The 26,688-nt window shown below is 37.3% G+C and overlaps 1 protein-coding gene across 1 annotated transcript in view; it reads right to left on the bottom strand.

The window, feature by feature from the left end:
• Window positions 1-26,688, bottom strand: part of LAMA2 (laminin subunit alpha 2) — a 653,829-nt gene that overhangs the window by 116,137 nt on the left and 511,004 nt on the right. The window contains exons 37-42 of the mRNA XM_081529101.1: window positions 25,028-25,139; window positions 19,729-19,891; window positions 18,017-18,227; window positions 10,089-10,205; window positions 9,243-9,406; window positions 6,469-6,607 (exon numbers count right to left, since the gene is read on the bottom strand). Of these exons, the coding sequence (XP_081385227.1) occupies window positions 6,469-6,607; window positions 9,243-9,406; window positions 10,089-10,205; window positions 18,017-18,227; window positions 19,729-19,891; window positions 25,028-25,139 (906 nt within the window). The remainder of the gene's footprint in view (window positions 1-6,468; window positions 6,608-9,242; window positions 9,407-10,088; window positions 10,206-18,016; window positions 18,228-19,728; window positions 19,892-25,027; window positions 25,140-26,688) is intronic.

Genomic DNA, 26,688 nt, shown 5'->3' with positions numbered 1-26,688 from the left:
TAAAATGCTGTACCTGTGGTTATCAAGCTCAATGACCCTCACCTATTTTCACATCAAAAGCAGTATTAACTAAAGCCAGAGGTTCATGAATGGACAAAATCTTACTGTACTGATTTCTCATGATGTGAGTGGGATCTTAAACTCTTAAGTTCAGAGCAGCAGTGCTCCATCTTTAAAGCTGCTATAACTCAAGGGGTGTCGAAAGCTCTAGGATCAGAGTATCACTTTCACTCCTCCTGGAGACCCCAATCTTTAGAAAAAGGCTAATGACATTATTAAAAGACACCTGTGTAAGCTAACTCAGGAAACACAAGACAGTTGGCTTAAAGTTCTACCCATAGCTTTAATGAGGGCTCAAACCGCCCCTAAGAAGAAGGGACCGTCTCTATGACAGACTGTTTTTGTACACAGATATTGCCATAGAGCCTTAAAATTAACTATGTGACTCAGCTTTTAGCTTTTCAACAGACATTACCAGGAGGTTAACTCCTGGCCCAGACTTTGAGTCAAACTAGCTGCTGTTTGAGCCAGGAACCGAGATGGGACTGAGAATCTAGATGGGCTTGCTTCTGCTGACTCCAAAAGTCCTGAGTCTGCCGTTTGACCCTCAAGACAGCACCTTCCTGTCCTGGACTCATTCCTACGCTGCATTCCACAATCAGTCTAATTGCTGGATCTGCAGAGCACTCCCCTCCTCATCAATTGAAGACATCCCATGGTGAGTTTCTCCACTTCATGGAAGGGACTTGCTTCAATTCTGAGAATACTTTCACCAACAACAATCATATGTGACACCTCTTTTTGATCTGATGACATCTAACAATCCTAAAGATGGAGTGATGTAACTATGGACATAATGAAACTTTTTTGATTATGTTTTAACTTGGTGTAATGACTATTTTGCTGCACATAAGAAGGTAAATGGGTCTAGATCTGGTGGTTTTCTGATAAACCACCTGAGGTACCTGATGTTTATCAAATATAGGATGAGGTCATATGGCTAACTCCTAAAAAGGGATGCCTACTATCTAATGCTTCCATATGCTGGGGAAAAAATAGAGCCATCCCCAGAAGTTAGCCAACAACTTAGTTACAATGATTGGAAACAACCAATTGTTGAGGATTTTTGCCTCAAGAAATATACAATACAATCATTCCTGTGTTTTCCAATCCCAGTGTAGGTCCTCCTTTTGCCTGGCCAGGAACTGATTGGGATTGGATCCCTCAGTCATGCTGGTCTGTTCCAAATGGGATCTACTAGATATATGGCTCATACTTATGGGCGTGGCTTCCCCCTGGCTGGATGGGAAGATGCACCCTAGGTCTAACTTTTACTCATGGCTTCATATTTTCAGAGCTTCCAGAGAAGCCTCATCTGCCACACCTTAAAACTCACTGGGTAAGATCTGTATTTCACTGGTGTGACTGTCTGGCTACAATATTCGTTCCCTCTCTGGAAACTACAGATTAGATGTTAAGCTATGAGTTGATGCTCCAACTTTCAGCCATTAATGCTGAACAAATACAAATTAGAAAGGTGGTTTTACAAAACAGATTGGCCTTCGATATTCTAACAGCTGCACAAGGAGGAACTTGTGCCATTATTCATACCCTATGTTGTACATATATACCAGATATGAGTACTAACATTACTCACTTTACTAAACACATGAACAAGGTGATTCAGGCTATGGATTCCCCTGAAGCCTCAGTCACCTCACTTTGGGAAACGTTAACTAGCTCTCCATGGTGGAAAATCTTAATCATAATAATTCTAATTGTTCTGTTTTTACTCTTTGCTCCCTTCATCTGTAACTGTGTAACTAGGTTTATTTCTAACCGTTTGAAAGCTTTTAAGTTACATATGGTTGTCCAGGCTCCTACCAGCACCACAACCTCCTCCAACTACTACTTGGGGCCCTTGGATCAGAGACCCTCAATATGAGGATTAGGAGAATACGTTGCCTCAACAATTTAGGGACCATGCCCCTCAACAGCAGGAAGTAATTATGGAATGAAAGCGATGCCCCTTTCCCTTGGCAACATAATTCTCCTAAAACAAAAGGGGTTTTTATCATTTATGATAAAAACCCTCCAGAAAGCAGGAATAGAAGGAACATACCTCAACATAATAAAAGCTATATATGACAAACCCACAGCAAACATTATCCTCAATGGTGAAAAATTGAAAGCATTTCCCCTAAAGTCAGGAACAAGGCAAGGATGCCCACTTTCACCACTACTGTTCAACATAGTTTTGGAAGTTTTGGCCACAGCAATCAGAGCTGAAAAAGGAATACAGATAGGAAAAGAAGAAGTAAAACTCTCACTGTTTGCAGATGACATGATCCTCTACATAGAAAACCCTAAAGACTCTACTAGAAAATTACTAGAGCTAATCAATGAATATAGTAAAGTTGCAGGATATAAAATTAACACACAGAAATCCCTTGCATTCCTATACTCCAATAATGAGAAAACAGAAAGAGAAATTAAGGAAACAATACCATTCACCATTGCAACAAAAAGAATAAAATACTTAGGAATATATCTACCTAGAGAAACAAAAGACTTATATATAGAAAACTATAAAACACTGATGAAAGAAATCAAAGAGGACACAAACAGATGGAGAAATATACCGTGTTCATGGATTGGAAGAATTAATATAGTGAAAATGAGTATACTACCTAAAGCAATCTATAGATTCAATGCAATCCCTATCGAGCTACCAATGGTATTTTTCACAGAACTAGAACAAATCATCTCACAATTTGTATGGAAATATAAGAAACCTCGAATAGCCAAAGCAATCTTGAGGAAGAAGAACGGAACTGGAGGAATCAACCTGCCTGACTTCAGGCTCTACTACAAAGCCACAGTCATCAAGACAGTATGGTACTGGCACAAAGATAGAAATATAGATCAATGGAACAAAATAGAAAGCCCAGAGATAAACCCACGCACCTATGGACACCTTATCTTCGACAAAGGAGGCAAGAATATACAATGGAGAAAAGACAATCTCTTTAACAAGTGGTGCTGGGAAAACTGGTCAACCACTTGTAAAAGAATGAAACTAGAACACTTCCTAACACCATACACAAAAATAAACTCAAAATGGATTAAAGATCTAAACTTAAGACCAGAAACTATAAAACTCCTAGAGGAAAACATAGGCAAAACACTCTCCGACATAAATCACAGCAGGATCCTCCATGACCCACCTCCCAGAATATTGGAAATAAAAGCAAAAATAAACAAATGGGACCTAATTAAAATTAAAAGCTTTTGCACAACAAAGGAAACTATAAGCAAGGTGAAAAGACAGCCTTCAGAATGGGAGAAAATAAGAGCAAACGAAGCAACAGACAAACAATTAATCTCAAAAATATACAAGCAACTTCTGCAGCTGAATTCCAGAAAAATAAACGACCCAATCAAAAAATGGGCCAAAGAACTAAACAGACATTTCTCCAAAGAAGACATACAGATGGCTAACAAACACATGAAAAGATGCTCAACATCACTCATTATTAGAGAAATGCAAATCAAAACCACAATGAGGTATCATTTCACACCAGTCAGAATGGCTGCTATCCAAAAGTCTACAAGCAATAAATGCTGGAGAGGGTGTGGAGAAAAGGGAACCCTCTTACACTGTTAGCGGGAATGCAAACTAGTACAGCCACTATGGAGAACAGTGTGGAGATTCCTTAAAAAACTGGGAATAGAACTGCCATATGACCCAGCAATCCCACTGCTGGGCATACACACCAAGGAAACCAGAATTGAAAGAGATGCATGTACCCCAATGTTCATCGCAGCACTGTTTACAATAGCCAGGACATGGAAGCAACCTAGATGTCCATCAGCAGACGAATGGATAAGGAAGCTGTGGTACATATACATAATGGAATATTACTCAGCCATTAAAAAAAATACATTTGAATCAGTTCTATTGAGATGGATGAAACTGGAGCCCATTATACAGAGTGAAGTAAGCCAGAAAGAAAAACACCAATACAGTATACTAATGCATATATATGGAATTTGAAAGATGGTAACGATAACCCTACATGCGAGACAGAATAAGAGACACAGATGCATAGAACAGTCTTATGGACTCTGAGGGAGAAGGTGAGGGTGGGACGTTCTGGGAGAATAGCATTGAAACATGTATATTATCATATGTGAAACAGAACACCATTCCATGTTCGATGCATGAGACAAATGCTCAGGGCCGGGGCAATGGGATGACCCAGAGGGATCGGATGGGGAGGGAGGTGGGTGGGGGGTCCAGGAAGGGGAACACATGTAAACCCATGGCTGATTCATGTCAATGTATGGCAAAAAACTATTACAATATTGTAAAGTAATTAGCCCCCAACTAAAATAAATAAATTTATTTAAAAAATAAAAACAAGAAGGGGGAATGAGAGAGTCAATTCCTAGGCAGGTTGATAAGAAGTCCGGGGTCCCTGATGAGGAGAAAGGGGTCTGGGGCTCTTGAAACAGAGATAGGTGTCTGGAATTCTCAGGGAGGAGGAAAGAACAAACATCCTCCCCCCCCAACCCCCTACATTCCTTAGTCACATAAATTTCTTTAAGCCTGGAACTGATGATTACACAACAAACAACTCAGTTTAAACTCTGTACTAAGGATTATATAACAACAATGTATCCTCCTTGAGGACAGTTTCTCCTTCCTGAAAACTTCTGACTAATCCTGATATCTGTAGAATGTATATTATGGGAGCGGGTCTGGTAGGATCTTTCTATTGTTAAGTTCTAATCATGCTATCCTAAAATGTAAATTGTGGAAGTGGGTCTGGTAAAATTTTTACAACCTTGAGACATTCTTTTGATTTATTGTAATAACTAATTTAAAAAGTATATAACACCCTTGCTAACACTAGTGAGGGGGGCACTCTCTGTCCCCCTTCTGATGTCTATGTCACAAGCTTTCTCTGTCTCTTTTCATACTTTAATAAAACTCTGCTACACAAAAGCTCTTGAGTGATCAAGCTTGGTCCCTGGTTCCTGGAAGCTAAATCTTCTTCAGAGATCAAGAATCTGACACCTTTCGCCATAAGCTTAAATTTTGGTGAAAATAAACAGCTCTTTAACATAAAATGCAAGAAGTTTATAAAAATGAACCAATGACAATATTGAGATTTTTTTTTGTACAAAATGTTGTGAACAGACATGAAAAATGTCAATTAGGATGACGTGCATTCACTCATGCAGGCCTATGATTTGTCAGGCACTGTGCTACATGCTGAAAATGGCCATCCAATAAGACTTAGGTCAGATGAAAATGGTGAAACTGAAGATTAGGATCTTCAAATAGATATGAAAAATGGTTCATTTTGAAAGGATAACTGAATATAGGTAAGTTTTTGTAATAACTGTGTCATGACTTTGAATAAGAAATAAACAGAACACACGGTATTAGTAAAGTTCATTCCAGAGAAACCAAACAGTAGTAATTGCTGATGGAATCTGATGTTTTCACTATGACCATAAAATAAACCATCTAAGTATGTGGCAAATACCTCTACTATCTCTGAAATCCAAGAAAACATTTGTACTAAATACCAATGCAAATACTGATTTGTTTCTTCAACACCCACTATTCATGCATATTTCATTCAGTCAAATGTTCAGGCAAGTTTTTTTTCTCCTGAAATTGTGATGTATTTGCAGGATTCTGTGTGAAGCCAAAGGAATAAGTGATGGTTCTGAACATTTTAACTCACTGTGTGATTCCTATGAAATGAAAGTTGACCTAAAATAGTATTGCCAAGGTTTACCAAACAATCTGTTTACAAAATGTTGCTCTACATGTAAAGGAAAAAAATTTGTCACTGTTGAAGATACTCAGATAATGTGCTATACCTAGAACCCCCTAAACTCTAAAATATTAATTGAAAATTTATTTTGAACAATGACAGAAGCCAAAAGTAGCTTTGAAGGTAAATATTTCAATTGATAAAAATAGTATAATAGTTTAGAAGTATATGCTTTGGCATGTTTTGTAAAATGTGCACCTAATTATTAAACTTTATATAGAATCAACTTATATGGGACTATAAGCAATTGTGTTAATATTCAAAGCACTTTCTTATTGAAGACATATGGAACAATTGTGATAAATTTCCCTCTTCAGAGTCTTATGTTTGGCCATTTTCCTTTATAAGTTGGTGGCACAAACCTATTTGTCATCTGGGATAATAATATGACTCTTATTAGTGGTGGAAAGTAGTATGTAACTGAGAAGAGTTCTGCTATGATTACAGCACATTGAGAACTTTGGATAAAATTTAAAAGGAGCCTTTGAAAATAGTTTAAAACTAATATTCTAATTTACCAGGATTCTCCAGAGCTTATTTAAATCTGAGAAATTTAGTTTAGATACTTATTTGAAAAGGTTGACCTCAGCACATAGCACCATTTGTTTCTTACCAGTTCTGTGGCTTCATGTGCAAGAACTTTGGCTTCTTTGGCAATTTTCTCAGCTTCGTCAATATAGTCCTTAATATTGCTGTAAGCTTTGAAGGCTGCAGTGGCATTGAAGGAGATGTTTTTAGCCTCATCAAGGATTCTGTAGGGATTACCCAAAAAAAGAGTATCAGAGCAGTTGGTACTCAAATGAAGAATATTTGAAGAACTTATAACAAAAATGGTTTCCAAATGGTCATGGCCAATATAATAATGAAAATCCCAAATCATAGTGAGGTATCTACTAATTGTATTATATTGTAGCTTTCAGTTTAAACTCATATTCCTCAATAATCAAGCTAGAACTGTTATAATAAAATGAATTATATACAAATTTTTCCCAGGGTCTTCAAACATTAATATTTTCCTTTGTATCAAGAGTATTAAGTTTTGAAACAGAACCTTTCACATGGAGTATATTAAATCCAGATTTATTTATGAAAATTATTCTTGGGGTTAATACACCTATTTTATTACAACAATCCCCAAATTATAGGGGAAGCAAACCAGTTATATTGAGAAGGCTGTTTACTAGTCAAACACATCTCACTAGTGGCCCCTCCCCCACTGACTCATATAAGAATACCAGTTATAATGAGGTATTGTTTCACAGGGCAGTACTGAAATAGTAGTGTCTTCATGGAGTTTGAAAGGGGGGAAAAAAAAGACTTAAAGGCTATGTATGGAACCACAAGTTTTCATTCCAATCCGAAAGAAAGGCAATGCCAAAGAATGCTCAAACTACTGCACAACTGCACTGATCTCACACACTAGCAAAGTAATGCTCAAAATTCTCCAAGCCAGGCTTCAACAGTATGTGAACTGTGAACTTCCAGATGTTCAAGCTGGATTTAGAAAAGGCAGAGGAACCAGAGATCAAATTGCCAACATCCGTTGGATCATTGAAAAAGCAAGAGAATTCCAGAAAAAAAAATCTACTTCTGCTTTATTGACTATGCCAAAGCCTTTAACTGTGTGGATCACAACAAACTGTGGAAAATTCTGCAAGAGATGGGAATAGCAGACCACCTGACCTGCCTTCTGAGAAATCTGTATGCAGGTCAAGAAGCAACAGTTAGAACTGGACATGGAACAACAGACTGGTTCCAAATCGGTAAAGGAGAGCATCAAGGGTGTATATTGTCACCCTGTTTATTTAACTTATATGCAGGGTACATCATGAGAAATGCTAGGCTGGAAGAAGCACAAGCTGGAATCAAGATTGCTGGGAGAAATATCAATAACCTCAGATATGCAGATGACACCACACTTATGGCAGAAGGCGAAGAAGAACTAAAGAGCCTCTTGATGAAAGAGAAAGAGGAGAGTGAAAAAGTTGGCTTAAAGCTCAACATTCAGAAAACTAAGATCATGGCATTTGGTCCTATCACTTCATGGAAAATAGATGGGGAAACAGTGGAAACAGTGAGAGACTTTATTTTGGGGGGCTTCAAAATCAATGTAGATGGTGACTGCAGCCATGAAATTCAAAGACGCTTGCTCCTTGGAAAAAAAGCTATGACCAACTTAGACAGCATATTAAAAAGCAGAGACATTACTTTGCCAACAAAGGTCCATCTATAGTTTTTCCAGTAGTCATGTATGGATGTGAGCTGCTGCTGCTGCTGCTGCTAAGTCGCTTCAGTCGTGTCCGACTCTGTGCGACCCCATAGACGGCAGCTCACCAGGCTCCGCCGTCCCTAGGATTCTCCAGGCAAGAATACTGGGGTGGGTTGCCATTTCCTTTTCCAGTGCATGAAAGGGAAAAGTGAAAGTGAAGTCTCTCAGTCGTGTCCGACTCTTAGCGACCCCATGGACTGTAGCCTACCAGGCTCCTCCATCCATGGGATTTTCCAGGCAAGAGTCTAGAGTGGGGTGCCATTGCCTTCTCTGATGGATGTGAGAGTTGGACTATAAAGAAAGCTGAGCACCAAAGAACTGATGCTTTTGAACTGTGGTGTTGGAGAAGACTCTTGAGAGTCCCTTGGATTGCAAAGAGATCCAACCAGTCCATCCTAAAGGAAATCAGTCCTGAATATTTATTGGAAGGACTGATGCTGAAGCTGAAACTCCAATACTTTGGCCACCTGATGTGAAGAACTGACTCATTTGAAAAGACCCTGATTCTGGGTAAGATTGAAGGCGGGAGGAGATGGGGACAACAGCGGATGAGATGGTTGGATGGCATCACTGATTCAACGGACAGGAATTTGAGTAAACTCTGGGAGTTGGTAATGGACAGGGAGGCCTGGTGTGTTGCAGTCCATGGGGTTGCAGAGAGTCGGACACGACTGAGCGACTGAAATGAACTGAACCGATGGAACCACATTTTCAAAAGCTAGCCCTTTAACAATAAATAGTTTTGATTTCATTAAAATTATAAAACTGAAATTTGGAGCAGAATGTTGTGTTTATACATTACTATTTAAAATGCTAATAAGGCAACTGCTGTGCTTTCTAATAAAGAACAAAATATTTTTTCTAAGTGTAGCCTAAGGCAATGTTCGCTCCCCACCATGCAATATTTGAATTCACTTTTAACTCAGACTTTTGATGCTGCTCCAGTAGAGCTTTGTCCAGACCCTTCTAATTAGGCTTTTCCACAGAAAGGCCATGCAGTTTGTATGTTAATAATTACAAAAATCAAGATTTGAAAGAAACTCTCAACCATTTCTGCTAGTCAAAACTTTTGGACAAGTGTCAAGATATATAGACATTTCCAACTACAAATGACATACCCATCAAGGACAGCAGACGAATCATTTAACTGAGCTGCATGGCTCTCAGCCTGGGACACCTTCTCAGCCAGCTTTCTGTCCTTTATTTCTTGGGAGAGGTCATCTATTTTATCGTTCAGATCCTTGGACATGGGTGGCAATTTAGTTTGAATGTCTTCAACGTACTGATATGTAGAGAAAAGAAGGCATTTTAAATAAGTGAATCCAGCTTCCTCTCATTTATTAGTGTCTCTTGGAGATGTAATTACACATGCTTAGGTTTTTAGAACACTTAAAATTTACTAACCTACCAAAAAAAAATAATAGAGAAAAAAAGCTATTATTTAAAGAAAGAGATTAGAAAATATGTGAAGGGAATTTATACCAAGAAGAACCTAACAATCTTTTTTTAAAAAATGCTACTTCATAGGTCTAAATGCATAAATGATAGTCATTAGGATCTTTTAGACTATTTGCACTTCTGTTACCATATGTCATCATACATCAGCATCTACTGAATGAGACAGCATGTTGAAAGTCTGTAGCTTTACATTTCTCGTTGAACTAATGTTATATGAATATTGAAGCAGATTGTAAGTTCTGTATTAGGAATGACAAATGCCCTTCATCACTGTGAAAAAAAACACAGGTTGGTGTGAGTGTGCAGGTACCCTCATTACTGAGAGAATAATGTGAAGTTCTAATTGTTACCAATGGGTGGCCATAGTCACAATAGAATGAGACAAAAACAACTTTACACTCAAAAGAAAGTAATAATATTTGCTTATACTACTGAACTTCTGGTTCCCATTCAAGAGGACTTGCATCATTATCATTGTTTAACTCTGGGTTTCATAAAATACTCACGACTATGACCGAGTTGATTTCATCTACAAGACGACTGGCTTCATCAAGTATGTCATTGCCTTCTTTTAAAGTGTTCTCAGTTTGTCGTTTTCCACTTTCTATAGCCTCCCTCTTTTTCTGCAAAACAGTATAAACAAAACATCAAAATGCCCTTTTGGGAAAACCGTATCTAGCTCTGTATTCCTGGCTTTCCTGAGCTGTCTGATCAAGGCTTTGCAATCAAGATATGTCATCTTGACTATGAGATTACATGAGAATGATAAAAACTACCCAGCCAACCCTTCGAGCGTTACTTTAAATATCTGTACAGGTACTTTCTTTCTCCTATTGTGAGAAAGTCATACAAGAGAATGGTGGCTGATGTGATGGTGGCTGAGCAATGAAAAAAGATTTTTAAAGCAAGATGGACATCCATTTTACCTGAAATGTAAGTGCTGAATATGCATTACCAAGCATGTGGAAGTATGCTGAACTACATTGGAACTAGACATTAAATTCCAGAATCTGTGTCCAAATGAATATTTTGTGAGCATAAATGTGAGCAGATTTATTCTATGGGAGTTCTGTAAAAACTGGAAGAAGTGGGATTTTAAAAGGAACTGAGGGGATGTACTTTTCAAAAAAAAAAAAGAGAAATTCTCACATGGAAGAATAAACTTAATGGACTGTTCTATAAAAAGAGAGCAGACTGTAATTTTTCTTTGAAACTTATAGCTTGTCTTGAAACCACCTGAAACTCATTCCTAGTCTAGAAGAGTAAAATCAATGAGAAAGAAATGGTGCTATTTCTCCATTTGGAGTATAATTTTGCTTTCTTTTTCTTTCTGTTTATGACTCATTTTTCAATCACCTTTTTCTACCTGTGGATTTAACTGCATCAATTATAAATTTAAGCCTTTGCCATTTATGACTTTTGAGATAAATCATAATGCTAATTTATATATTCATTTAAATTTCCCAATATGGGCCAGGTAGTTTATAAGCTTTTCTCACTTAATTCTACATTAGCTCTACGGGTCCTATGCTTCTCATCTTTTAACTGAATAGAAAATTCTACAAGTGAAGCAATTTACCAAGGTCACATAGTATAGTTAAGATGTGAATCCCAGTCTGCCTAAGGATGGGCTTCCCCGGTGAATCTGCCTGCCAACTCAGGAGACATGGGTTCGATTCCTGGTGGGGTAAGATGCCCTGGAGTAGGAAACGGTTTACTCCAGTATTCTTGCCTGGGAAGTCCCATGGACAGAGGGACCTGGCAGGCTATAGTCCATGGGGTTGCCAAAGAGTCAGACAGGATGTAGCAACTAAACAACAACAACAACTACCTAAGGTAGAGTCTGGGTCTTCAGCTGTGACAGCACTGACTTTCCAATTGTGGAAACCACATTTATTTGTACTGGGACAGTACAAATTTCACATCCTGCTTTCTCCACCTCTTCACTAATCACTTCAATTTGCTGCCAGTACACACATCTTATTTCTGCCTCTGAGCCTTTACAGTCACTGTTTCCTTCACCATTTGCCCTTCCTCAGTTCCCTGCCTTGGAGGAAACCGCCTTCATTTAGCCTCATGTAAAATGTATATTCCCTCAATACTCAAAATGGCCCACTGACCAGCAGAACTGGCATCACCTGGAAGCTTCTTAGAAATGCACAATCTTAGTGCCTTTTTGGGAACTACCAACTTGGAATCTGTATTTAACAAGAACCGCAGGTGATTGATATACACAATAAAATTTGAGAGAAATTGGCTCGGAATACAGCCTAGCACATAGTAAACACTACAGAATTGTTAACTATTATAATTACCTTATTTTCTTTTTCCTAGCACTCATTTATCTGAATTATATTTATAGAGTGGCCATAAATGATAGAAACATAAATAATCATATTTTTTATATAGCTTGAATCATCTTGATTGCTTCTTCTAAGAGCTGCTTAAAGTACAAATTATTTAATGACAATCATTAATACCAATTCATCACAACATGCATGCATAAGAATGGGATGAAATGTATAGTCTCTTAAGCTGTACCTAGTGGACGAAGGGTAACATTGAATTCATCAAGCAATATGCTGAGAACATGTCACTTACTATGTATATTAGCCCATGCTCCAGTTTATAATCATATTATATACTTATTTATTGGTTTAGTGACTTTCTCACTATAATATAAATTTCTTTAAACAGTCTTTGTATCACTCTATCTCCAGTACCTAGAAGAGTTTCCTCAATAAATAGTTCTGTTTGCACTTGTGACTCCTATTTCACTCAACTACACCCCACCCTGGCTAAATCAGAGAAATTTCAGTTTCCCTTCATGAACAACAAATAGAGAGGTAGTGCTGATGCCCCTGGTTATAAGTCATATCTTATTTTTCAAGTTCTGACATTCTTTTCCACAATTATCAATTCTAGCCCTTAGCTTTTATATAAACCGATTTAAAGTTGACCATGGGCAGACACTCAGGAATCTTTCTTCAGCATGGTTTGTTTGTATTTACGAATCAAGGTAACTTAAAATGCTATATCGATAGAAGGGAGAATATTTCCACCCATATGTGAGGTGAAGAGCTACATTCATCTTGTTTTCAATTAAGCAGTGAATTAGAATCTTTCTGGGCTTCCCTGGTAGCTTAGCTGGTAAAGAATCCATTATAAAAGCTCTATTTGAGTTACTTTAGGGAACCCATTGTTCTGCAAAGATCACAATGTATTTTTAACCACACTGAAGCAGGAATGATCTAGGGATTAAGGCAATTTCAGTGGTGGCTAATTTCAGATTAGACAATAATGAAATCTAGTTTTGCATCAAGGAAAGATGGATCTATCTGGAGCGCCTAAATATTGATAAAAGTATTGATATAACATTTATTTGTTTGCTTTATGATACTTTATTCATTGAGCGAGAACATTTCTATTCTGTCTTTGTGCCCAACACTGTTCTCAGCCCTGGAGATACAGCAGGCCAGAAAACACGTTCCTCATGGCTTGGCTGGAGGGAAAAGATGAATAAGTTAATGTATAATATATTTTTAATGATGAGTGCTGTATAAATAAATAAAGAAAGGGAATAGATAGAAAAGGATGTAGGATATAAAATACTTAAGATAGGAAGCTTTGAACATTTGAGGAGCAAATACAGGGCTTGTGATTAGAGAGAATTATTCTCCCAGGCTTCCTTGGTGGCTCAGATGGTAGAGTCTGCCTACAGTGTGGGAGACCTGGGTTCGATCCCTGGGTCGGAAAGATCCCCTGGAGAAGGAAATGGCAACCCACTCCAGAATTCTTGCTTAGAGAATCTCATGGACGGAGGAGCCTGGCAGTCTGCAGTCTACGGGGTTGCAAAGAGTTGGACGCGGGAGAGCAACTTCACAAGAACATTCTCCCAGGATATACCACAAGTGTAATTGTTAAGTGACTCTCATTAGACAACAAAGTTGTTATATTTCTACTTTTAACTTCTAATTAGATCTTAATTCAGTCCAGAGCTTTGTTAAGTTCAAAACTTTTTTTGTTTTGCTGGGGTTTTTTGAGGGGTGGATTAGAAGCTACAAAAGCTATCTCCCTGTCTATTTTTATCTAGCAACTCATTCTTTACTTCCCTCAAAATCCTTCCTGTTCCAGGTTATAATGGTACATTTGGGGACAGAATGCTCAATACATGTTACTTTGCTGAACTGAATTGCTCATCTTCTCTTTGCCCCTCAGCCCACAGTCTCCTCCACCCTTTTTCCTTTGCTGAAAATGGCCTTCTAACCCTGTGCTTTTCTAGAAGGCTGCATTCAAAGTCTTCTATGAACTGGGCCATTTTCAGAACCATCTTCTGCTACAGATTTTATGAAGCTTACAAGTGACTGTTATTGTTTACAAATGACTGTTATTGCTCTATTTGACATTTCCTAAGATCACACTTTGGGAGCTCTGTGTTTCTGCTCATGCTGTATCATCATTTCTATTAACTTTTATGATGCCCTCATTTTAGTGTTTGATTCCTTCAGCTCATACTAATCACAGTGTGTCCTGTCTGACTCTTTGAGACCCCATGGACTGTAACCCAGGCTCCACTATCCATGGGATTCTCCAGGCAAGAATACTGGGAGTAGGTTGCCATTCCCTTCTCCAGGAGATCTTCCCGACTCAGGGATTGAACCTGAGTCTCTTGAATTGCGGGCAGATTCTTTACCACCTGAGCTACCAGGGAAGCCCAATGAAAGGTTAAAATGCCTGAATTTTAGGAATTTGTAAGTTCTCTGAGGCCAGGAATCATTTCTATTTAGTCTCAAACACTCTGGTTACCAACAGCACCTTGATAATGATAGGCATCTAACAGACAGTTGTATATTATTCCTGCCTGCTTTCCTAGTCTTATATCGCAATATTTTCAATACAAAACCAATCTTTGAGTTTACATGAACTACTCAGAAAGTCCTCAAAATAAAATTTTAACCCGTGACTCCAATATTTCAATTGCTTCTGATAGCTTTCAGAACAAAACCAAATTCCTTAGCTTAGTCTCAGAATGCAGTTCTCTTATAACTCAAGCTCTGGACCCTCTGTCTTTGTCAGCTTTCTATCCACTCACTAGTTCACAGGCAGTCTTTCTAATCCTATCACATCACTGACATTTCTCCAAGTGTCTCCCCTTTTTCCTCTCTGTGTGTTTGCATTTATTTTCCTATATCTGGAATGTTCCTCTTCTACTTTGACCAATTAGAGCTTATGCTTCAGGACTTAGCACATGTGTCAGGTCCTCTATGAAGCCCTTCCTAAACCCAGGTGTGATTTTGATGCTCTTCCTTCACAAACCTCCAACAGAACTTCTGCAGGGCACAGACTAGTTTAATTGGGTGGATTGTGCGCTAAGTAGAAGTCACTGGAAGTCATCAGAGATGGTGTTTTATTCTTCATGTAAACATCAGTGACTTTCAAGCTTAAGGCTGCATCTGCATTATTGGTAGGGTTTAAAAAACCCAGGTGCTGGGCTCCAACTCCCAGTTTCTGAGTTGATAGGTTTGTGGGGACCTGAGAGAGTTTGGGTAAACTCCAGGAGTTGGTGATGGACAGGGAGGCCTGGCGTGCTGCGATTCATGGGGTTGCAAAGAGTCGGACACGACTGAGCGACTGAACTGAACTGACTGAGAACCTATATTATTAACAAGTGTCTAGGTGATGCTAATGCAGCTGTTCCAAGGACCACACCATGAGCGTATCAGTGTTTGATACACTCAGTTTTTGTTTAGTACATTCCTTGAACTTAGTAGGGGCTTGGCAAATGTTTTTACATAGTACAAATTAAATGCTTACTTTCTTATAATAAAAAATGCCTTGGGTCTTAATTGCATCACCTTTTTGTGGGCATAGTCCCAATGAAGTCATTTATTTAAATTACAACTAATTACTCAATCAAATGGATACAACATATCAACTCTTCTTAAACCTATTGCAAATTGAATTAACACAGGGAATGTTCTAGAATATGGACTCTGGACCACACCCCAGACCAGCTAACTCAGATTCTGGGTGGATGCTCAGGGCACCCATCTCTTTAGTAAAATATCCAAGTGATTCTTTATTGCCAGTCTAGTATCAACCTTGGCAATCAACCTTAATCAGCTTTGGCAAGCAGTTTTAAATAAGTTTTGTCTTACTCATATTAATTTAGTCACTTTATCTATTTACTCTAGTAAGTTTTAAACAAGCCTTTAGTTAAGCATGGCATATAAAATGAAAATACAAAAAGGACCACTTACACTTAAATACTGACTACATAAGCTCCAGGCATCTCCAGAGGTACCCAAGAATGATGGCTCTTGGTTTTAAACATCACTAAAATGAAGGAATAGCTAAAAGCACCATTTACTGTGCCACTATAACTCTTCTTGAAATACTTCCCAAATGCTTATTATACTTTCCACATAGGTAATTTTAATTTCTTAAACTGTTTCCATAAAATGGAGCGGTGTACCTCCGGGTAAGTTACATCACTGGTATGTCACCGAGGAAGATGAATCATGCAGGAACCTGTGTTAGAAAGGCGGCCCAGCAACCTGCCAACAAGACGGTGCTTTTTCTTTAATACTGCCAGCATGTCAGTAGACTCCAAATTGGTTAAGATTAGATACATCAGTAAGTCTTCTCAATCCTCCATCAAAATGACAAGGCTAAGTCCCAGGAGAGGGACCCAGAAAAAAAAATTCTTTTAAAAATTAATTCATCCTGTTACTTCTTAATCCAAAGGAAAATGGAGAAAAATGGATAAAAAATGCGGACTATTTTCTTTATTCAACTGTCATTCCACAAACAGTTTTAAGAGTATAACAGATGCCACAGAGTACTCCGAGTTGAAGGTAAAAGTTTATGTTAGAAGAGAAAAAGGTCTGCCACTGTCTTCAGATCTATTGGGGTCAAATATTTTGAAAAGAACAAAGATAAGTTTGTTTCTGGTGAGGAAGTTATTTTTTTAAATGCCAAGTACAGGTCTGTGCTTCCCAGGTGGTGCTAGTGGTAAAGAACCCTCCTGCCAATGCAGGAGACATAAGAGATGCAGGTTCGATCCCTGGTTCAGGAAGATCTGCTGGAATAGGAAATGGCAACCCACTCCAGTATTCTTACTTGGGGAATCCCATGGACAGAGGAGTCTGGAAGGCTACACTCCATAGGATCGCACAGAGTAGGACACAACTGAAGTAACTTAGCACACACACACACATACACACACACACACACACACACAGGTTGTGTCAGCATAAGTACTGAATTCACTCCTGGGAAGTGATCAGTTTGTGTTAATTATTAAGAAATAAATGAGAAAGAGAGAGAGGAATGAGCTAAAAAAGGAAGGGAACTAGGAAGGAAGGGAGGAAAGAAGGAAGGGAGAGAGGAAGGAATGACTGGAGGGATGTTTCAGTTCCAGCTTCATTAGTGCTCTAAAAAAGGCAGAAACTGCCTATCATTTCTTTTTTTTTAATTAATTTATTTTAATTGGAGGATAATTACTTGGCAATATTGTGATGGTTCTTGCCATATATCGACATGAGGAGAGAACTATCTCTTGGCTGAGGAAAAGGAGAGAAAAGAACTCAGACTTGAACTGATTGTAAAGTATCTTTTTCATAGAACATGTTGCAAAGAAGAGAACCTACATGTTCCCAAGTTCTGGTCTCTTAGCTGTTTCTTTTATGCTCAGATTTCCTTGTGGCTCAGATGATAAAGAATGTTCCTGCAATGCAGGAGACCTGGGTTCGATATCTGGGTCAGGAAAATCCCCTGGAGAAAGGAATGGCTACCAACTCCAGTATTCTTGCCTGGAGAATTCCTTGGACAGAGGAACCTGGTGGGCTACAGTCCATGGGGGTCACAAAGAGTCAGACACAACTGAGTGACTAACACTTTTACTTTCACTACACTTTCCATTAGAAAATTCTTGACACTTTTGTGACTTATGGCAGCCCATGTCTAAACCATGGCTCATGGATTAGGTTGGGTGGATTGTAAAATCAAGGTAGCAGTAATTTGAAGAAACCCTAGATATACTCTAGTACAATGCACTCACTGTCTGGTTGAGAGACTGGTGCTTTGGGACTTTGACTTGCTCAGGCTTGTATTTTAGTTAGTGGCACAGTTGTCATTAAGACCAAAGACCCCTGACTTCCAACAAAAATCTCATTCTACTGTATCACACTGTTCTTAAAATTTTTAAATAGTTTAAGTTATCTAAATTTTACTTGATTATATGGGCAGTGATGATTAATTTAAAAAACAAAAGACGGATCATTCTCTGTCCTACTTCTTAGAAGTCCTCTTTCAGAGTTGTCAAACTTGATCTCATAAACATGTATCAACTCGTATCCGCTTGACTTACCTGGCCATGGTCAGATCCCTACACCACACTCTAAGATTCAGATGAAAGAACTCTAGGACTCACCTCCAAAGCAGTCATGTTTTTCTGGTTTTCTGCAGATAAGAGATTAGCTTCTCTGATTTTATCTGTGGCTTCTCTCAGTAGGTCCCAAGCATCATCAACCTTACTTTTATAGTCTGCCAATTTCTCCCGGAGATCCTTCTCCATCTCTTCGTTTTTTCCCCGGGACTCTCCAAACAACTTCTTCACTTTCTTCAGAAGGCTTTCTGCAGCTCTATAAACACCCCACCCCAATAAGAGACAATAAACCCCCGTCACTAACTCAGAGTTGATTGGTATTAAACAGTGTTACAAAGAGATACTAACATTAGAAGTATGGAAAAAACATGACAATATTTAAAGCAGACTGTGTGCTAAACCAAGTTGAAAACTAATAGCTGAAAAGTGGCAAGAACATTTAAAATTAAAGCACAAAAAAATCACACATTGTACATTTATTAATAACATAACATTATCATTTGGAAAGGAACTCATGCTATTCTCAAAATCTGGCTGATGAAATCAGTTTTATCATGTATATTATATACCAAAAATAAAATATGGTGAGATATTTTCTCTGTTACTTTGAATACAAGATGTGAATATTGATATGTTTGGTTAGAAACAATATAATGCCATCCTGTTGACATACTAGTATAATTTTGATCTACTTTTCTTTTCCTTTGAACTGAGTTCTAGAAGTTTCCTGGATTCAACTTAGTGGTTTTTCTAAAGTGATACTGTTTGAGCCCTTTAAGAAAGGCTAAATACTTGAAAAACAGTAGTTCTCAAACTAGCAGGCATGATAATCCCCTGAAGCACTTGTCAAACAAATTGCTGGGCCCCATCCCAAAAGTTTCTAATTGAGTAGGACTAGGATGGGGTTGGATAATTTGCATTTCTGACAAATTTTCAGGTATTGCTAATGTTGCTAGTTTAGTAGATATTATTTGATTATTAATAACCATCACTTTGTAGTTGATTGTAAATGTAAAGCTGTACTTTTTATTGAGTATACAACCATTGGTATTCATTGGCATTAGTAAAATCACTATCATTATTCATAACCTCAAATCCCCAACCTTTATTTCATAGTATTAGTATGTATTATTCGACAGTTCTTCTATTCAATATTTCCCAAGATGACAAAATGTACAGGAAGACCTGCTAAATTCATAACTTTATTTATCCAAAAATATTTTCATTAAAACAAAAACAACAGCTTTAAAGCTCCTAATACAGGAAATTAATAAAGCAAGCCCACCAGCCTAATTGAAGAAGTGTGCGTCCTAAGTCACTGCAGTGGTGTCTGATTCTGTGACCCTATGGACTACTGTAGCCCACCAGGCTCCTCTGTTCATGGGATCTCCAGGTAAAATACTGGAGTGTGTTGCCATTCCCTTCTCCAGTGGACCTCTGACATAGGGATCAAACCCACGTTTCTTATGTCTCCTGCATTGGCAGGTGGGTTCGTTACCATTAGTGCCACCTCGAAAGCCCAATTGCAGAAAGGACAACATCAAAAAAAAAGATAATTTACTTGATTATTTATATATAGGAATAAACATGCCTTTGATCCATTTTAGAGCAAGATAAATTATAACTAAGTAGATGAAAAATAAAGAGCATAAAAAGTATCTCCTACTGATATGTGTGATGGAAAATTTAGAAAACTCTAACCAACAATTTGGAAAGTTCAGTTTATCAAATGAAAAAGTAATAGAGTTTCTACTCACACCAACTCATCTTCAGCAACTTCCTTTTGTGTGTCTAGATTTTTCCTCCTCAGTTCTGTCATCATCTGATCAATCTCATTCTGAAGCTCTTGCAAATTTCTGTCAAAGGCCTTGTCTTCAGCTCCTAGAGTTTCATTTAGTTTTACAGCTTTTTCATTTACAGCTGCAGGGGGTAAAACAAATTTTGCAAATTAGCAAACAAAATGCTGCATGTAAAAGTGGCAGCCAACATCTGCTCTTCTCAACCATCTCCAAGAGAAACGCTGTTTGTCATGGGTGTTCCTGCTGAGAAAGAGAGGCAGTTGCTACACCAATCCATAAGAAACAAGGAAATGTGGCATATTTCTCCATATTATGTTGCTTTTAAGGGGACACAGTAATTAAAACACAGTGTTTCTACTTAAAAGGAAGAAAAAAATAAGTGGCTCAAACTGTCTTCAGGTAAGACAGTAAAAAATGAGACATGCAGCATTAACACTTGGAAGCTGAAAATACAAAGTCTGCATTGCTGATAAGACACGATCAATTGCAATTTTAAAACCCTGAGTAGAGAAATACTCATCTGTGATGAGATCTCTGAAAATGAAACTGCCCTTGCACTTCCACACAGCTCTGTGTTGATTCATGCAAAGGAATGAGGAAAGGAACCCCAGCCTAGGGACAGGTATTATACATTAGGGCTCAGAGATACCTTTCAGCAATAACAGCCATTCTGTGAATCTGTGTTTACTATGCACTAAATGGGGTTTCAAACTGTGCTCTTTGGAATCTTAGGATTCTCCAGGCACTTCAGGCATTCTACAAATGATGTCTATTCTGCCAAGAATCTATTTTATAGGTTGATGTTCTGGGCAAGATCTCATTTGAAAAAAGAATTCTCTGTCAAATAAAAGTTTGAAAAATTGGTGCATTGAAACATGTACACAGTACTACCTTAGTTTTAGACCAACTTTTCCTGAAGTGTGTTCTATGGAGCATTAATTTAGCAAATTGAAGACAGTTTTTTTTTTTTTTTTTAACTCTGGTCTGCTGAGCCCTTATTTCTATAATATTCCCAAAGACAATCCCCAGAATAAAGGCTATGCGCTGACCAAGAGACCATTTTCTACCATTCAAGACTGTATCCTAAGACCTCTTCAAGATCTAAAGAATTTTCAAATCTCTTCTCTATTCTTGGAGAAACTTTTCTGATTAACACTGGTCAGAGTTGTTCAAAGATAGTATGAACAGACCTTCTGAAATAAGTGCGCATAGTTAGGCCAAGCAGACCAGCAGCAGGAGTGTGACATGGTGGGTTAGTACTGTGCTTCTGAAATGGGGTCCTCAAATGAACAACATCAGATCCATCACCTGGGATCATTAGAAACGTAGATTCTCAGGTCCCATCACAGATCTATTGAGTCCAAAATTCTAGGGTGTGGTCCAACAATTTGTGTTTTAACAAGCCCTCCAGGATTTTTTGATGCATCTCGAGTATGAGTATCTTGGGTTAGTGGAAGAAACTGAGTTTCAGTCTCTACTCTTTCCAAAATGCATCTTTCTAATTCTTTTTCAATGATAAATGTCCTTGGTTAAAAAGTTGCTGCAATCAACCTGTTATTTCCGATAGTCATAGTTTAAAATCTACAGAACAATCTGAATCAAGTGTTTTAAAGAGCAAATATGGCCATTCTTAGCCCTGTGGTAGAAATTATTGCTCAGGAGTTGTTCCTAGAAGTTAATGAGGGGGCCTCTTTCTGGCTGGCTGCTTCATAGTCATCCCTTGATGTATGACAGAGAACCTTCTCAAGATTCTACCACTGTGATTAGTAGAACATCACCTTGAACATGTAATTTTTAAGGAATCATGATGACCATGGACTATTGATTAGAATGCACCTTGGTCCAGCAGACTATGTGGGAGTCAAGCCAAAATATTGGATGATTAAATGTAAGAAGGTTCCTATTTTTAGATTTCAAGAAAGATGGTAGTAGACTTCACTCTACCAATAATACAGCCCCACTGTATGGTCTGAGTGCACACCTATATGTACAGTTGATTTTAATCACTTGTAGCATGTGAGTAACCACTGACATCCTTTGCATTCACATTATTTCCTTAAGTGAAATGGAAAATTCCCCATTTCTAAACCTGACAAGGCTGTATATTTTTTTCATTATTAAATGAACATATAAATGAGTTTTGCTTAAAGATGTTTTTGGAAATTTGAATTTAGATCCTGGTCCTAGGTGTTACCAAGCAAGCACAGAATGTGAGATACAATCACACTACTTCTCTTCTAGTCTAATCTCAAAGCTAAATTTCTACAGAGAAGAATGTGGTGCAAAAAGAATGATGGAGAAAAGGAAAATATGGATTATATAATTTCTTTTAAATTAAAGCAATGTGCAAGCAACCAGAAGAAATCATTAGGGTACACAAATACTGCTTTAGCAAAATGATGTTATATTAAGAAAGCAAGTATTATTTTTATAGATGTCTCATTGCTCCATTACTTCTATATATGGAATTTGGAACTTTTACAAGTACTTTTATGTTTAAGATAAATGTGTTATGTAGTCTATTATTCCAAGATATTCACTATCACTTCAGTATATTTTCAACGGTATTAAAAATGCTTGCAATATAAACACATATTTTAAATTTCATTATCTTTTCTACCTTATTACAAAGAGAATTTAGGTTAAAATATCTTTAAAACAAGATAAATATAAAAGGAGATGGGGCAAAGATAAAAATGTTAATGTAAGTCAGGCAAAGAGTGACTAGACAGAAAGGCATGCTGTAATGTCCACTGCAGTGGATCCTAAATCTAGTGTTAAGCATCTTAGTAGCCAAAGCATCAGGATCAAAAGGAGTATTTAAGAGGTATACAGTACCTGTAACATACAAACCAAATAAAATAATTCCTCAGGAGAAACAAAGCTATTTTTCATGCTGAACCTGAGAAAAATAACCTGTAATGGGTAAATTTATCATGAATGGCTAATACTATTGCGACCTGAGGAACAGGAAAGAAGGCTGTCCAGCATTTCTTAAGTCCTATTATATATCAGAACATATGCTAATGGTTTTATATACTTCACTCGTTAATTCTAATAGTGTGTGGAATAAAATGTAGTTTATTCATTTTATTGATTGAGTCAGAAGTCAGCACAAAGTAGACTTTATAAAACTGTAGTGAGATAAGAATGCCTTAGATTAATAGAAGTTGATTTCTATATAGACTTATAATGGAATATAGGATGAGTAAAGTATTTCACCTATCTAAAAAGAAAACTGAAATAGACAAATGCCAGGCTGAAGTATTCACTTTTCCCATAGCAATTTATTACCACTAATAAAAACTAAAACCACTGATGATTATCCACTGTTATTATGGTTTCTAGAGGGAAAAAAGGTATAGGTATGTTGTATATAACTCATTTAAAGCTTTTAGTGAGTTTTCTTCTTTTTTAAATCCCCTAAATGCCCAAGCCTGTTTTATATATATATATATATATATACGTAACAGAAATATATATATATATATAACAGAAATGATTTAGCTTAACTATGACATATACAAATTTGAATTTTCATGAAATTTTAACAGCTGGACTCTGTTTTATAAAGAGCTGTGATTATCATTTTTGTTATTATCTTCATTAGGACCTGCTGGAAGAAGAGAGGAACGGTCACATTGTCCTCAGGTACAGGATCACAGCCATCCACATGGCACGTTACAGGATGAGGAAAAGGTGTCTCATTTGGACAGACACAATAAGATCACCTGACTGATACACAAATTTAGGGAGTGGGAGACATCTTCCATGATATAGAACCCTTTTCTTTGATAGACTGGATGGTGAGCCAAGCCGGGGTTAAATACTATCTCCACTCTGCCCCCTGCTGGTGTATCTGGGGTATGCACACACTGGGAGATGGAGGGCGCAGCCTAGAGAGGTAGGCAGTGCTGATACTGGTGTCTATTGAAAACATGTATTATTAGGATTTATTCTTACGTAATGTTTGATTGAAACAATGAAGATTGAGGTCCCAGAATAGGCTGCTTAATGTTTGAGATAAGATGGAAGCAAAAGGAAAGCTCCTGGAGTACTAACATCTTCAGGTATTCAGATAGAGTGAATGCGCTCGGTCTGCAATGCGATTTTTATTTTTTTTCCCCTGGGGGTGGGGGTGAACACATGCAAATAAAAACAACGTTAATGGAAAATGAAATCAAGGAAATCCCAACAACTTCATCTAGCTGAGGAGAAACCACGTGAACGAGTTAACTCATTTTGGTAGGAGTAATTTCTGTTCCAGATCCTGATAGGTTTGCCCTGAGATGGCGCCTCAGATTAAAACTGCAGTTTCTTGCTGTGGGGGATCACTGGAAGTTCCTGCCTCTTCTTAGCCTGTGATTCCTAAGAATGACTTGTCAGGATATTGAAAGCCTTGAAGGTTCTCATGTCCTGATTTATTTGGCTTTAGAAAGCAAAACGTCTAAAATGTATAACATTGTGGAGGAATTAAATTGTTTTATTTTTTTAAAGAAAAAAACATTTTTTTCCTATTTTTCTCAACATGCATGTATGTTTATGATATATTAATAGATATTTAAGAACTACTGTTGTTTTGGGTTTTTTTGAGGACGTTTTTTTTTTTGGTATTATCTCTTTTCTTTGAGTTTCTTAATTTGGGCTTTGGCCCCAAAATGGCTTCCACTTTGATTCTCAAATCAAATTGGTGGATGCCTACGGCTAATTCCTACAGAATTGTGGACTAAATGCAGTACAGCTTCTGGTAAGTCAGCACATTCAAATCCCAAGCAACAGATGTTCATTAAAAACCAGAACCAAGTATTTAAAAGTCATTTTGAGAAATTAAAGTACTGCTGTAAGGTACTGAGCAGAATGATTAAATTATTTTTTTTTAAATCAAGAATTTTTAAATAGTTTTGAATACAAAAACAGCACCATAGCAGAGGAGAAGTTGCCCATTAACTGACTTAATCATATTTGATCACAATATTCCTCACGAATCAGAGCATTCCCAAAGGAATGCATTCAATGTATTGCTGGTTTGTACTCATAATTACTAATTCACTGACTGTTGTTACAAGTTGAACACTGAAAGCCATAGATTCTCAACTGATAATGCCCTAGAATATCTTGATTAAAATACTTTTTAAAAACCCAACCCTCAAATTTAGAAAGGCCAGCTCTTACTAGAGAAATTCCAGTCTTCATTGATCCTTCTTTTTCTATTTTCCTATTGGGAGAAATAATGATTAAATTATGACTTTTCTAATACCTTCTGCATCCTGGGCCAGGTCCTTAATGAATTCTCCTAAGGAGTTGGCTCTCGTGTTGGTCCTCTCAGCATCCTGTCCAGTTTGCTCTCCATCTGCTGTCACTTTGGTAGCCTAATGATCCAAATTCGGGAAAAGCATAATTAATAGAGATGATGAAGCTACAGCTAGATAAGCTCCCACTGGCTGAATTTTCTTTCAAATATTACTTTGAGCCAAAGGCAATCGATGAATTATTGATCAGATGTACTGGAAATGACGCCCATGCTCAAGTATACAATTAAACTTTATTACTTCTTCCATTAAATGGAAATCAGAGAGCTGTATTTGGTCTTTTTAAAACCCTCATTATATGCAATGGCACAGAAGAAGTAATAAAGCGGAATTATTTTTGAAATATCTTTAAGGTACTATTGCCAAAAGTCTTTAATGGATGCTTCAGTCTCCACATGTTGCCGTTTTGTCCATATTTTATTTACTGAAAAGTGTGGAGTGTAGCAGCGATCTTTTGAAAGAGGCACAGATAGTCTGTCTCAATAAGCTTGATCCTATAGATTTGGTACCAATCAATACATTAATTAACCAAACAAAGACAGAGAATGCTTAACTACTAAGTAGTAAATGCTTGTTTTATAACACTCTAAAGATCTAGTAAAATGTTAAAGAAGAATAAATGTTAACTTTCCCATATGACATCACCAAAAAAGATTCTGGTAATCACAGGACCATATATTACTGTCGACAAAATAAAACAGAACCCTACAACAGCCCCACCTCCCAAAGAATGTCCTCATACAGTTCCACCCTTATCCACACTGAAAATACCACTTGACACAATGGAATCCATTTAATGTGTTCATGGTTAAGATAAACCATATGGAGTCAAATAAAAATGGCAAGTATAACATTAAAAGTTTCAGATACTACAATTGTTAGAGCACCTTGTCATAGGTTTACACTTCATTTTTCTATGTGTATGCATACGCTAATAAATGTGACTTCCTATTTAAAAAAAAATAGGGATAATCTAACTATAGATAATGAATCAAAGAATCACAAACTGATTCAATATAATTTGAATAAGACCCAAGCTGGCAGGGTATTAATACTCCACAATCTTGTACCAGAGTGCTTTCATTTTAGACATGCCCAGAGAATCTAAATTGTTTTATACATAAATGGATTTTAAATAAGACTTAAAATAGAACTAAATGTCTGGCCAGCATAGAACGTGGCAGGAGGTGCTGCAGGAATTGGAGTGCATTTTATGATTTCCCAGGGGCAGTAAGAGGTTTAATTCATGAAAGTTTTCAACATTTTAAATAAAAGATAGAGTATAAAGTCCAACTATTATCATCTAATTTCTTAACCTTCAAGTATTATCATCACAAATAAAAGAATGAAAGGGTAAGAATCCAATGAAAGTTTAAAAAAATTCCTCTTTATATTAATAGCTTTAGCATATATACAAAATAATTTGGAGGGTGTTAATAAATTAGAATGTTCTGGGTTAATTCTTCCAAAACATTAATATTGACATTATTTTAACTTTTAGATTTGAGGTTGAGTCAAGAAACTCTTTACACATACACACTACACAAACGTACACTCACACAATTTTTAAAATGTTGCTTTTGTATTCCTAAGGTCAGCTGCTTAAGAT

This window comes from Giraffa tippelskirchi, chromosome 9, assembly GCF_054371585.1.
Source record: "Giraffa tippelskirchi isolate mGirTip1 chromosome 9, T2T-mGirTip1v1.2.pri, whole genome shotgun sequence".
In the NCBI taxonomy this organism is placed as follows: domain Eukaryota; kingdom Metazoa; phylum Chordata; class Mammalia; order Artiodactyla; family Giraffidae; genus Giraffa; species Giraffa tippelskirchi.
This window is presented reverse-complemented; position numbering and strand designations above follow the sequence as displayed.